The sequence below is a fragment of the Mirounga leonina genome, unplaced genomic scaffold (genome assembly GCF_011800145.1).
Source record: "Mirounga leonina isolate KUSES-001 unplaced genomic scaffold, KU_Mleo_1.0 Mir_376, whole genome shotgun sequence".
Lineage (NCBI taxonomy): Eukaryota > Metazoa > Chordata > Mammalia > Carnivora > Phocidae > Mirounga > Mirounga leonina.
Genome location: NW_023270718.1, coordinates 2,726,865 through 2,740,311, shown reverse-complemented (window position 1 = coordinate 2,740,311; position 13,447 = coordinate 2,726,865). Strand labels below are relative to the sequence as shown.

General features: G+C 45.9%; 1 protein-coding gene across 1 annotated transcript; it reads left to right on the top strand.

Moving 5' to 3' along the window:
• Window positions 1–895: 895 nt before the first annotated feature.
• Window positions 896–2,480, top strand: LOC117997959 (insulin growth factor-like family member 3). Its single transcript, XM_034986487.1, has 3 exons — window positions 896–944; window positions 2,041–2,091; window positions 2,185–2,480. The coding sequence occupies exons 1-3, from the start codon at window positions 896–898 to the stop codon at window positions 2,478–2,480; spliced, it is 396 nt and encodes a 131-aa protein (XP_034842378.1).
• The last annotated feature ends 10,967 nt before the right edge of the window (window positions 2,481–13,447 follow it).

Below are 13,447 nucleotides of genomic sequence, written 5' to 3'. Positions count from 1 at the left end.
GACTCCTGACTATGCCCCTACCACGTGCATGACAGTGGCCACGCATCTTTACTTCCTTTTCCTCCCCTGTAAAATGAAGTTAATACAAACATAGTGACCCGAAGGGGCACCTGCACCCCAATGTTTATAGCAGCAATGTCCGCAATAGCCAAACTATGGAAAGAGCCCAGAGGCCCATCGACAGAAATATGCATAAAGAAGATGTGGTGTATATATATATACATGATGTGGTGTGTATATATATATATATATATATATATATATATATATATATATACACACACACACACACACACACACACACATACACATATACACAATGGAGTATTACTCAGCCAACAAAAAATGAAGTCTTGCCATTTACAACAACACGGATGGAACTAGAGGGTATATGCTAAGCGAAATAAGTCAATCAGAGAAAGACATATATCATATGATTTCATTCATATGTGGAATTTCTAAGAAACAAAACAGAGGATCATTGGGGAAGGGAGGGAAAAATAAAATCAGACGAAATCAGAGAGACAAACCATGAGAAACTCTTAACTCTAGGAAACAAACTGAGGGTTGCTGAGGGGGTGGGTAGGGGATGAGGTAACTGGGTGATGCATATTAAGGAGGGCAAGTAATGTAACGAGCACTGGATGTTATATCCAACTGACGAATCACTGAACTCTACCTCTGAAATGAATAATACACTATATGTTAGTTAATTGCATTTAAATAAAATAAAACCAAAAAAAATTTTAGAGAATTAAGTTTGGAGTGGGAACCAAGATGAGTATGGCACTGGGCACGAGCTGAGAAACTGAATCAGGGATGTGGATGGAGCTGAGCCCGGGGATGTGGAACGGGTGTTGCTATGATGAAGTCTTCATTCTCCTCAGTGCCCAGGATGCAAACTGCTGAGAAGTTCAACTGGGCTGAGGCCAAGCTGCAGCCAGGTGAAACCTGAAGTAGCCCAGGAAGCAGCAATGAGTCAGTCTGTGACACTGTTTTCAGGAGTTCACACCTAAGGGCAGACCAGTTAGTCCCCTCCTAAAGCAACTATGTACTGGTGGTTCCAATAGAATCCACTGGAGAGTTGGGGGTGGCCTGATCGGAACAGCTCAATCAGAAACTGGTGACGAAGTCTGGGGCAGCTGTCTACAATAAAGTTCCAGACTCGATCGCCCTCCTTCACTGTCCTAGAGCCTCTTCAGAAGTGATGACATCACGAAGCTCCATCTTAGGTAAGGAGGACCCCCAAATGCCACCATCATATCACCCCAACCCCAGCACAGCTCCCAAACCTCAACATCATCCCGGGCTCCTCCCCACCCCTGGGAACATCAGAAGCATCTCTGACAAACAGCTCCCTTCTTTAACAAACCAGAAACCTTCTCTCTGGGAGCCAAGGCTGAGGACTCAGTCTTCCCTGAATGCCCCTCCCCTGGACAGCCCCAGCTACTCAGGGCCTGGCTGAGCTAACTCCCTTGCGGATGCATCTTTAAATCACCCTAACCTGTGGCTTCTTCCATACTCACCTGCCTTCCCTGAGGACCCCATGGCCACTTTCTCCGCCCCATGCTCCACCTTGCCATATAATGATTTATAAGAAACATATATTTGGTCATTCAGATAACCAAAATATATTCCTCAGGTACATTTGGTCTTCACAGTTTGGGAAAATGACTCAGAACCGTAAAGGTGAAATGGGTGTCTTGTTATTAATGAAGGTAACTTTTGGACCCACCCAAGAATGGGTGCTAGTAGCCAGGAGGCCCAACCCTGTGAATGAAGGAGTGGAAATTTCATTCCCACCTTCCCCAGCTCCTGGGAGGGGAGAGGGGCTAGAGACCGAATCAGCCTTGTAGGACTGAGCCCATAACCTGTTAGAATCTGATTCTATCTCTGCATAGACAGCCACAGAATGGAGTTGAATTCGCAGACACCCTGCTGGTGTCTCAGAATTGTTTGGCATTGTGTGTGCAGGAAACCCCCAGATGCTGGTATTTCGGGGAACCATAAAAGAACCCCCCCGCTTCTTTTTCCCCACAGTTCCTGTCTGCGTAACAATCTTCCTCCTCCAGTCTGCAAAAGTAGTCACAGGTAAGGACTGGGAAGAATGGGGAGGGAGGAGGCTGCCCTCAGAAAGTGGGCATCTGGTCTTCCTTGGACCCACACCATCAGTGTCTCCACCAGATGCCCCCATGGCCTCAGGGCTGTGGCTGTGCCAGCCTGCTCCCAGGTGTGGGGACCAGATCTACAACCCCCTGGAGCAGTGCTGTGATGACGACGCCATCCTGCCTCTGAATCGGACTCGCCCTTGTGGCCCCAACTGCGCCTTCTGGCCCTGCTTTGAATTCTGCTGCCCTGAGTCCTTTGGCCCCCAGAAGTTCGTTGTGAAGTTGAAGGTCCTGGGTGTCAAGTCCCGGTGCTTCTCATCCCCTACCTCCAGAAACTGCCCCAGGCAAGGGCCCCTAACTGCTCATGGCTGAGGGAAGGAAGGAGGGATGAGGTACGTAGAGGGTCACAAGAGGATCCCCTGTCCTGTTGTCGTTCTTGTTTAATTTTTTTTAAAGTTTATTTAAGCAATCTCTACACCCAACGCGGGGCTCAAACTCACAACCCCGAGATCGAGAGCCACACACTCTAGCGACTGAGCCAGCCAGACCACCCCCTCCCCACAACCTGTTGTTTTACCTCTGGCCATTTCTGGAATCTTCCCACTCTTCCTTGCCTGTGTCTCATAATTTCCTAATTTTTCTTTCTCTGTGGCCAAAGGAAACTTTTCTAGACGAGCTCCTTATGAAAATGTGATGTTTTCCACATATTAGCCAAGGCCCCAACCTACATCACTAGCTTCCCCCCAGTTCCTGCAGGGTAGGCAGGAAAACAGAGAAGCTGATCCTGTGCCGGGCCCTGGGCTGCCCATCTTGGGACACTCAGAGGCTCCCCCAAGACCTTCATCTCCTTGTGCCTCAGTCCCTCATCCGTAAAACAGGGGTAATGCCCATCTCCCTGAGCCACTGAGGCACTGTAAGGAAGATTCTCAGGATGTGAGTATTAAGGGGGAGCAGGATGAGATGAAAACCCTTTTCTTGAAAACTGTGCATGTGTATTTTGAAATGGAAACACATAAATTTAAAAAGAATGTACATCAACAAAGACATGTGAAATTTAGAAAGCAACTTCTAGATTATCTACCTGATAGCTTCATGTTGCATGAATTTATAAAATCGAAACTTCTCTTTTCATTTTCTTATTGGCTTAATCTCCTCTGAAACTGGATAAAGCAAACGTCACTTAAAATGGAGTCAGGAGGGCGCCTGGGTGGCTCAGTTGGTTAAGCGACTGCCTTCGGCTCAGGTCATGATCCTGGAGTCCCGGGATCGAGTCCCGCATCGGGCTCCCTGCTCAGCAGGGAGTCTGCTTCTCCCTCTGACCCTCCTCCCTCTCATGCTCTCTGTCTCTCATTCTCTCTCTCGCAAATAAATAAAATCTTAAAAAAAAATTTTAAAAAAATGGAGTCAGGAGCCCAGAAAGGGAAGCTTTCATGCTATAACACACACAACTCTTCGCAGAACCAACTGGAAGAAGCCTACAGGACTACCTCAGCAAGAGGAAGATTCTGTCCTGGCAAAAGCCCAGTCAGTCAATGAGAAGCCACTGCTCTCAGAACTCCTAGTGTACTCCAATGGGCTTTTCCTTTCTAATAGTCCCTCCCACCTCCCCGGGTTCCTCTATAAAAAATTAGTCTCCCCTTTGTTTTCTGGACTTGCCTGTGGTTTTGCCATGGCTTGTTTCAGATTCTAAATCTCTGCTATTCCTGAAAAAAAAAATTGGGGGGGGAGACAGGCTGGTAAAATAACATTTCTAACGTCGACATTACATACCCAAATGAGACGAAATCGCCGCACACCCATGTTTGCTGTGGCATTATTCACAATAGCCAAGACATCCATACCCAACAACCTAAACAGCCATCGACAGAAGAACAGATAAAGAAAATGTGGGAGACATTATAAATACCACAGACTATTGTTCAGCCATAAAAAGAGGAAATCTTGCCATCTGTGACAACATCAATGAACCAGGAAGGCTTTATGCCAAATGCAGGAAGCCAAACAGAGAAAGACAAATAGCGTATAATATCACTTAAACGGAGAATATACGACAACAACAAAAAGCTGATTTCATAGAAACAGAGCATAGGTAGAATGGTGGGTGCCATGGGCTGGGAGGAGGAAGAAATGAAAAGAGAGGTTAAAGACTACACACTTTCTGCTATAAGAGCAAGTTCCGAGGGGGGACGCCTGGGTGGCTCAGTCAGTTAAGTGTCCACCTTCAGCTCAGGTCATGATCTCGGGTCCTGGGATCGAGCCCCACATTGGGCTCCCTGCTCAGCGGGGAGTCGGCTTCTACCTCTGCCTCTCCGCTCTGGCTTGTGCTCCCTCCCTCTCTCATAAATAAAATCTTAAAAAAAAAAAAAAAGAGTAAGTTCTGAGGATCTCACGTACAGTATGGTGATGATAGTTAATAATACATACGGTACTGTAGGGGTGCCTGGGTGGCTCAGTCGTTAAGCGTCTGCCTTCGGCTCAGGTCATGATCCCAGGGTCCTGGGATCGAGCCCCGCATCGGGCTCTCTGCTCTGCTGGGAGCCTGCTTCTCCCTCTCCCACTCCCCCTGCTTGTGTTCTCTCTCTCTCTGTGTCTCTCTCTGTCAAATAAATAAATAAAATCTTTAAAAAAAAAATACATATGGTACTGTATACTTGAAAGTTGCTATGAGCAGATCTTAAGCAGTCTCAAAAAACACAAAGGTTTGCTATGTGAGGTGATGAATGTGTTAATTATCTTAGTAACAGCCCCACAATATAAACCTATATGGTGAAAATCAGTAACAGCAAACCTCATTACAATGAAGTGGGAAGGTTTGGGCAGGGGGAGCTCTCACGCCCTACCACTCATAGTCAATTGCACACCCAACAGGAAGAGCCGGACTTGACCTTGCATGATCTTGAACTCGCAGGAGGATACCACTCAGAGGGGGAAGGAAGCAGCTTTCCTCATCCCTCCAAGCAACAGCTCCCTCAGGGAGAAGCCACCACTCTTGGAATTCCAAACTTGCCTGTGGTTTGGCCACAGCTTGTTTGTCTGGGATTGCAGTTCTCCTGTGTTCCTCCAATAAACCCATCTTTTGCTGACAGAATAACTGGCTGAGTCTATTTTTTTTTTTTTTAAGATTTTATTTATTTGTCAGAGAGAAAGAGACAGAGAGCACAAGCAGGGAGAACGACAGAGGCAGAGGGAGAAGCAGGCTTCCCGCTGAGCGGGGAGCCCAATGCGGGACTCGATCCCAGGACCCTGGGATCATGACCTGAGCCGAAGGCAGATGCCCAGCCGACTGAGCCACCCAGGCATCCCTGGCTGAGTCTATTTTTAAAGCTAACAATGATGTAGAAAATGTCAGGGTTCAGAGTCAAGGGCTAAGAAAGAATTCTATAGCACGGGGACAGGACACGGGGGCAGAAAGAGCTTCACTGGGGTTGCAACAGGAAACTGATGATAAACTTTCAAGTTGGAAGGGGGTTACCGACAGCACAAACGTCCAAGGTATTTTGCAAACAAGGTTTCCAGGACCCTAAGGGGGCTAACTGTTCTTAGGAAAAGGTCATTTATTACTGTTTAGTAAAAATTCAGTCATGAATTTTTCAGTGTATACAATGGGCTTGGGAGTATAATTGCCAAGAGACATCTTGGTGGGGGCGGGCAGTAAGGAAATTTAATTTTTTCTTTGCCTTTGTTTCCCACATCAACAACACACAAAAAAGTTAATTCTGTAAGGTGATGAATGCGTTCATTATCTTGATCTTGGTAATAATTCCACAAAATATATGCGTATGAAATCATCATACTCAATATTTTAAACATACACAGTACGTTTGTCAATTATCCCTCAATAAAGCTGAAAAAAACCATTTAAATGGGATCATTTCGATGAACAAAGCATGCCTCACGGAATATAATTACGAAGCTGCTTTGGTCTTCCCACCTCTTTCCTTTTACGTATTTTTCTGTAGTGCTAGTTTTTCCCCTGCCCCTGGATAAAAAGATCAAATCCCATGAAATTTCCTGGTCCCTTTTATTTAATAAATATCCTCCTCTGACCCATTTAAAATGTCCAGAGGCCCCTGGGTGGCTCAGTCGGGTAAGCATCCAACTCTTGCTTTCCGCTCAGGTCTTGATCTCAGGGTTGTGAGATCAAGCCCGGCATCCAGCTCCACACTGGGTGTGGAGCCTGCTTGGGATTCTCTCTCTCTCCCTCTCCCTCTGACCCAAGGGCTCTCTCTCTTAAAAAAAAAAAAAAGTAAAAAGTAAAATGTCCAGAAGTATGCAAAAGTGAAAACAACCATCTTTTTTTTTTTTTTAAGATTTTATTTATTTATTTGAGAGAGAGAGCACATGAGAGGGGGGAGGGTCAGAGGGAGAAGCAGACTCCCCGCCGAGCAGGGAGCCCGATGCGGGACTCGATCCCGGGACTCCAGGATCATGACCTGAGCCGAAGGCAGTCGCCCAACCGACTGAGCCACCCAGGCGCCCGAAAACAACCATCTTGATTGAAAGTTACATTTTTTCCCGCCTAGCTCTGGCCCGCAGGAAAAGTGGAAGGCTGAAACCGAGGAAGGAATGTGGGCACCTTTTACTCTTTTCTCCCCCACGCACTTTTAGGAATCTTCTCCCAGTCTGCTGACTTAGTTTCTGAACCTATCGCTGAAGCAGCTGGCGAAGGGATGACAGTAAAGCTCAGGGAGTTCCGAGACGGGGGCGCTGAAGTTCTCCTCCCCCGGGACCATCATGGTGGTCTAGCCCTGACACCCCCTGGGCTTTGCAAATACTTAAAGCTGCTTCTTTCCCTCCGGGGTGCATTTTGGCTTCTACACAGACGCATATCTCTCACCTGAGCTTCCTTTGAGGAGGGCAAGCGCCTCGGTTCCGTTTGCACATCTAGGTTCCTTATCAACCTTGAACAGTCAGCAACCCAAATCCAGCGGCAGCTAGGCTGGCGGGCGTCACACAGATGTCCCTGCAGCTGCAGCAGGTGGGCCCCTGCCAGCCACGGAGGTGCCACGGCTTTTCCAGAGCGCGGGCTACTGCCTGGGGACGCCCGGGCCTTGACGGGGCAGACGCAGGTTATGGGGGCCCGAACCCCACGTGTGTGACTTGGGATCTCGGCCTGGATAAAGGTGTGCACGCTGGCTCCTGCCCCGTGGAAGATGCACCTGTGTGACCTGGCCAGGTGCGCTGCACGAGGCACGATTCTCCGGACTCCCTTCCAGAGACGCGGAACTTGGGAGGCCTGTCGCCCCAGAGACGGCAGCGACCTGACATTGAGTCCCGGGGCCGCCAAAAAAAAATCATTAAGGAGGATCGCAGTCCCATGCAAGGGTGGTCCTAGCCACGAACTCAGCGGCGTCCCAGGTTCCGGGGCGCCCCAGGGACAGCAAAAGCCACGCACGACATAGTGACCCCAGACTGGCTCCCTCGCTGGAAACACGGCAGCCCCTCCGCCGCAGCAGTGCGCATGCGCGAGCTCTACTGCAGGCGCCTGCGCACTACAGGGCTGTCCCGCACCGCGACCTCAGTCTCCTCCTACCGTGCGGCAGGACAGCTGGGGATGCTGGCCGGGAGATCCCAGGAGACAGTGGCCTGCATGCTTTTAAGCGACAGTGTAAATGCAATATGCTGCTATGTTTGGTGCATTTTATTTTATTTTATTTTATTTAAAGATTTTATTTATTTATTTGACAGAGAAAGACACAGCGAGAGAGGGAACACAAACGGGGAGTGGGAGAGGGAGAAGCAGACTCCTCGTCGAGCAGGGAGCCCGATGTGGGGCTCGATCCCGGGACTCCAGGATCATGACCTGAGCCGAAGGCAGCCGCTCAACCGACTGAGCCACCCAGGCGCCCTGTTTGGTGCATTTTAAACCCGCCCTTGATCCCATGATTATTAGATGATGTTATAACCCCTCTAAAAACTAAATGACCAAAATCCAGACCGATCCTTTACGGGGTGAAGAGTCCACTGATGCCTCTTTGGATAGTAAGGTCCTGGTGGTCTCTGTTAAATTTGTTTATGCAAGTTCATGGTTGGGGTGGGGGGGAGCGGTGAGTGAAAAAAGGTTCAGGATAAGTTTTAGCCTCTTCTCCGTGGGAAGTTGACCTCAGGCAATCTTCTCTCCATACAGTTTCTTTGGAATCATCCTGGGTTAGGATAAATGTGGAGTGTCAACTGTGTCATCAGGAAACATTGTTTATCATTAAGAGGATGCCCGATCTGGACTAAAAGAACTGTGAATGTGTGACCAAAAAGAATTAGAGATCCTTAGAAAAAGAAAGACAAACATAGATTTCTTGATATAAGAAAGTTCTTTTAGCTGTCCCCATCCCCCATCTTGTGAAAGAATGTAAGAACAAATGGCCAGGAGGTTGACTAATCATATCAGAACAATGAATCAGTGTTAAAACTCACAGTACTCATTCATAAGTGAAGACAGCTTTACGCACACTAATGAGTTATCTTTGCTGGATCTAAACCCCTCTGAGCACTCAGATACTGGACCAAAAGGAGCCAGAGAATTGATGATCCTGACCCTTGCCAACCCTGGTGACTCTGTCATGGACTCAAGTCACTTCAAGATGATTTTCACCCAATTCCATGCTGTATTCCCCATTGCGCAAGTCCCTTCATGATTATGGATGCACCCTTAGCTTAAAACTTCTCCAATTTGGGGGGTGGGGTGGGAGGGATGGGGTGACTGGGTGATAGACACTGGGGAGGGTATGTGCTCTGGTAAGCGCTGTGAATTGTGCAAGACTGTTGAATCTCAGATCTGTACCTCTGAAACAAATAATGCAATATATGTTAAGGAAAAAAAAGAAGAAGAAGAAGGTAGCAGGAGGGGAAGGATGAAGGGGGGGAAATCGGAGGGGTAGACGAACCATGAGAGATGATGGACTCTGAAAAACAATCTGAGGGTTCTAGAGGGGAGGGGGTTGGGAGGATGGGTTAGCCTGGTGATGGGTATTGAGGAGGGCACGTTCTGCATGGAGCACTGGGTGTTATGCACAAACAATGAATCATGGAACGCTACATCTAAAACTAATGATGTAATGTATGGGGATTAACATAACAATAAAAATGTAAAAAAAAAAAACTTCTCCAATTTTGTTCAGGGAGACACTACTTTGGGAAAGATCCCCAGTGTTCTCCTTTACTTGTTTCAAATAAAACCCTTTCTTTTCCTATTCTTTGAGTTGGTTGTGTCTTTTGGTTCAACCCACACCAAGAGGCCAAGAGGTGAACCCAGTTTCAGGTAACAAATGGACACATAGAGCCAGACAGAGGGCTGCATCATCTGGACTACAAAGAACAGTTTAAGAGATAAGCCTTGGTTTTCCTGGGTGGAGTTTCTTGTTTCTGAGCATAACACTTGTGTATTTTGGAAGCTACACTGAGTTTCCCTATTCTGTGTCTGTTTTCTGTTTATAACCACTATGTATGACGAGCAGCAGATTTCTTCTGTTCAGGTTGACATTCACGTACACAAGCCAAAATAGGGCTGCAACTCGGCATAGCAGAGTTAAAAAGACATAGGAGGGAAACCCAACACACACCATGACAGCATCACACAGATCTTTATTGGGATGCCTTGCAACTATCTAGGTGGTGCTTTCCAGTGCCCCAAACAGGAAGCTCAGCTGAAAGGAGTAAGCCCTGTGGTTGGAATTGTCACCTTGATCAATTCAATGTGGCTGGGATAACAAAATCGCTCCTTGAAAGTCAGAGTGTACCCCTCACTCCATGAGACTAACTATGAACTTGGGGAGATAAAGGATCTTTATAATTGGATTGGAGAATGCACTTGGGGAAGCCCTTAGCTCCCAGGACAAGTCATCTCCCACTTGACAGTGATTCCTCATAATTAGGATATTGTTATGGCTAGACATCAGGCAAAAAGGACTTCTTCTCTTTTTTTTTAAGATTTATTTATTTATTTTATGGAAAAAGAGAGTCTCAAGCAGACTCTGAGCTGAGTGCAGAGCCTGACATAGGGCTCCATCTCAGGACCCTGAGATCACGACCTGAGCTGAAACCAAGAGTTGGACACTCAACCGACTACGTCACCCAGGCAGCCTGTAAAGAGGGCTTCTTGATGGTTTTATCCCTTAGCCTTATTTGTCCTGAGAGCCACTCTATAGATGTAAAATTACAAGTAGAGGGTCACCTTTAACCCAACCCTACATGGAGTCACCCACAAATTCAAAAAGTGGCCCTCCAAAACTTAATGGCCCTTGATATCCTGACTACAAGTCAAAGGGGGAACTTATTATGCTAATATTGAGACTAAATGTTGTGTATATATCCCAAATGACTCTGCCAATGTATCCGAAGTTTTAGCAGACATGCCCACCCAAATTAAGGCAAGGTCTCATTCCTCTAGATCTCCCAATGATTGGATTTCTTCCTGGTTTAGCAGAGATGGATTTCGCGATGATAATAATATTTTCACATGTATCATTTAAAATATTTTCTAACTTGGGCGCCTGGGTGGCTCAGTTGGTTAAGCGACTGCCTTCGGCTCAGGTCATGATCCTGGAGTCCCAGGATCGAGTCCCGCATCGGGCTCCCTGCTCAGCGGGGAGTCTGCTTCTCCCTCTGACCCTCCTCCCTCTCATGCTCTCTGTCTCTCACTCTCTCTCTCTCAAATAAATAAATAAAATCTTTAAAAAAAATTTAAAAAAATATTTTCTAACTTACTATTTTGAAAATTTTAGACTTACAAAAAAGTTACAAAGACAACAAAGAGTTTTTATCTTTCATAATGTTGACATCTTACATGATTCTAATATAATTATTGAAACCAGGAAACTAACATTGACATGATACTATTAACTAATCTACAGACCTTATTTTAATTTCGCCAACTGTCCCCTGATGTCCACTACATGCTCAGGATCCAATCCAGAATCCCACATTACATTTGATCGATGTAACTCCTTTGTGCCCTTCCATCTGGAATAGTGTTCTGTGTTTTCTTAGTCTGTATTTGTCTATTTAGCATCCATGATAGGACCAAACTAAAGGTCACATCTGCCCTGTGATCTGTAGTCATGCTCTGGCCCACCCCCTTTATCTACTCTTGCACACAAAACCAATATTGTCCCTGCCCTAAATCAACCCAGAAGCAGATACCAGACAACTAGAGATCACCACTAAAGCCCAGAGCCCAGCAACACTATCTAACTAGTCAATCCCAAACTGTTTCCTGTGCCCTGCTTTGCCTTTCCTTGGAAAACACAGTAAGTCTCCAGCCTATGATTTCCTCTCCCTCCTGCTTCTTCCTCATGACCAAACCTGGTGCTTCCCCATGTGACCCTGCATGGCATGCATCTCATTTCTAGGGAAACAGTGAGTAACATCAAACTCCTTTCAATGGCATTGGCCTGTGTCTTCACTCAGTAACCTTCATACATTGGGTACAAATGAGCCAGATACTTCTTCCTTAAGCTTTCCCTCTCTGGTCAGCTTTGGGAGGTCTTGCCTGTGTATTTGCAGCCTGGCCCTCTGCCCACGTGAACTTCTGGGGCTCACTCTGTGCACTTTCTCTTTGACACCACATACCTATGAGGTTCCAGCCCCATCCAGTTTCCAGAACAACCTCATTTCTAAAAGATGACTGTGCTCTACTCAGATCCCTGCTGCTTGCACAACTTAATGGGGGAAAATGTCCCCAGGCAGAAAGCTTGACTATCCAGGTAATCTGCTTGGCAGGAAGCCTGCTTCTCCCTCTCCCACTCCCCCTGCTTGTGTTCCTGCTCTTGCTGTCTCTCTCTCTGTCAATAAATAAATAAAATTTAAAAAAAAAAAGACTACTTTAGGATCACCCACATAAGAGAGGGCATAGAAGCAGGAATTTCTAGTTCCCTAAACTGGGTCTCAATTTTTAAGGGGAGCTTCATTTTAATAAAATGCAGGCGAGCTGGTAAGCCGATAAATGTAATCTCTGATGGGAGTTAGTAAGGGTGCTTCTCCATGCCAAACTCTACAGAATAAATTCTAATTCCCTACAAGAGGATTGGAAATTTTGACCCAGGTGTGGGATGGTTATATCAGAAGTTCTCTGAGAGCTGCAGAATTGAACAACAGTGAGTAACATCTTCAGAAATAAAATTTCCAACAAACATGACTAACTCGTTTGGAGGGCTTGAGATCGGTGCAAATTGTGTTGGAGGCCATCCAACACTTGGAACTAAAACCCTGGGCCCAGCCTAGTCATACTTCTTTTTATGTAGGACATAATCAATTGGCATATTGTTTCGCTGTTCCCTTTACACATGACTCAGTGCATCATACCCAAGTTGCTGTAGAATTTCTTCTTCTAATGCTGTTACTGGCCAAATACTCTAATATGTGCACAAAGACTTAAGTACAAGAATATTTATTGCCACATTTTTAGGGTAAGACTGAGAAATCGGGGGAAACAGGTAACTTTCAGAAGGAGACAGATGAAATAAATTACAATTTATTTGTAAAATGGAGATCTAGGCAGCCATAAAAAAAAATACCTGTGTGCTTTTGGGATTTTAAAGGGTTATGTATAATATTGTCTTATTTTACAAATGGAAAAGTGTGGTATATATGTGCACGTATTTATAGGTGTGTGTGTATATATATATATAATTTATAGAAAAATACAGTACATTGTACACACAGTTACCATGTGGGAGGGGAGGGGACGTAATGAAGAAGGTTATCACTTCTCACTGTATAATTTCTAGTTCTCAACAGATGGAATATTTTTCAATAAAATATATTCCCATTTTCCATATTGTAAATTTAAGCTATATTTAAAGATTTTAAAAAATAGGCAAAGAGAGGCACCTGGCTGACTCAGTTAGTAGAGCATGCAACTCTTAAGGATTTATTTTATTTATCTGAAAGAGAGAGAGCACGAGCTGGGGGGGACAGTGGGGGAGAGGGCAGAGGGAGAGGATCTCAACCAGACTCCAGCCCTCCACACTGAGAGTGGAGCCTGACGCAGGGCTTGATCTCACGACCCTGAGATCATGACCCTGAGATGATGACCTGAGCATCATCAGGAGTCCTGAGCAAAATCAAGAGTCCTACGCTTAACTGACTGAGCCATCCAGGTGCCCCAGAGCATGCGACTCTTAACCTCAGGGTTGTGAGTTCAAGCCCACGTTGGGCATGGAGCCTACAGAAGGAAGGAAGGAACGAAGGAACGAAGGAAGGAAGGAAGGAAGGAAGGAAGGAAGGAAGGAAGGAAGGAAGGAAGGAAGGAAGGAAGAAAAGAAAGAAAGAAAGAAAGAAAGAAAGAAAGAAAGAAAGAGAAAGAAAGAAAGAAAGAAAGAAAGAAAGAAAGAAAGAAAGAAAGA

Coding starts and splice junctions, on each gene's coding strand:
- LOC117997959 (XM_034986487.1), top strand. CDS start 896: ATGCAAACTGCTGAGAAGTTCAACTGGGCTGAGGCCAAGCTGCAGCCA. Junction 945..2,040: donor TGAGGCCAAGCTGCAGCCAG/GTGAAACCTGAA, acceptor TTTTCCCCACAG/TTCCTGTCTGCGTAACAATC. Junction 2,092..2,184: donor GTCTGCAAAAGTAGTCACAG/GTAAGGACTGGG, acceptor TGTCTCCACCAG/ATGCCCCCATGGCCTCAGGG.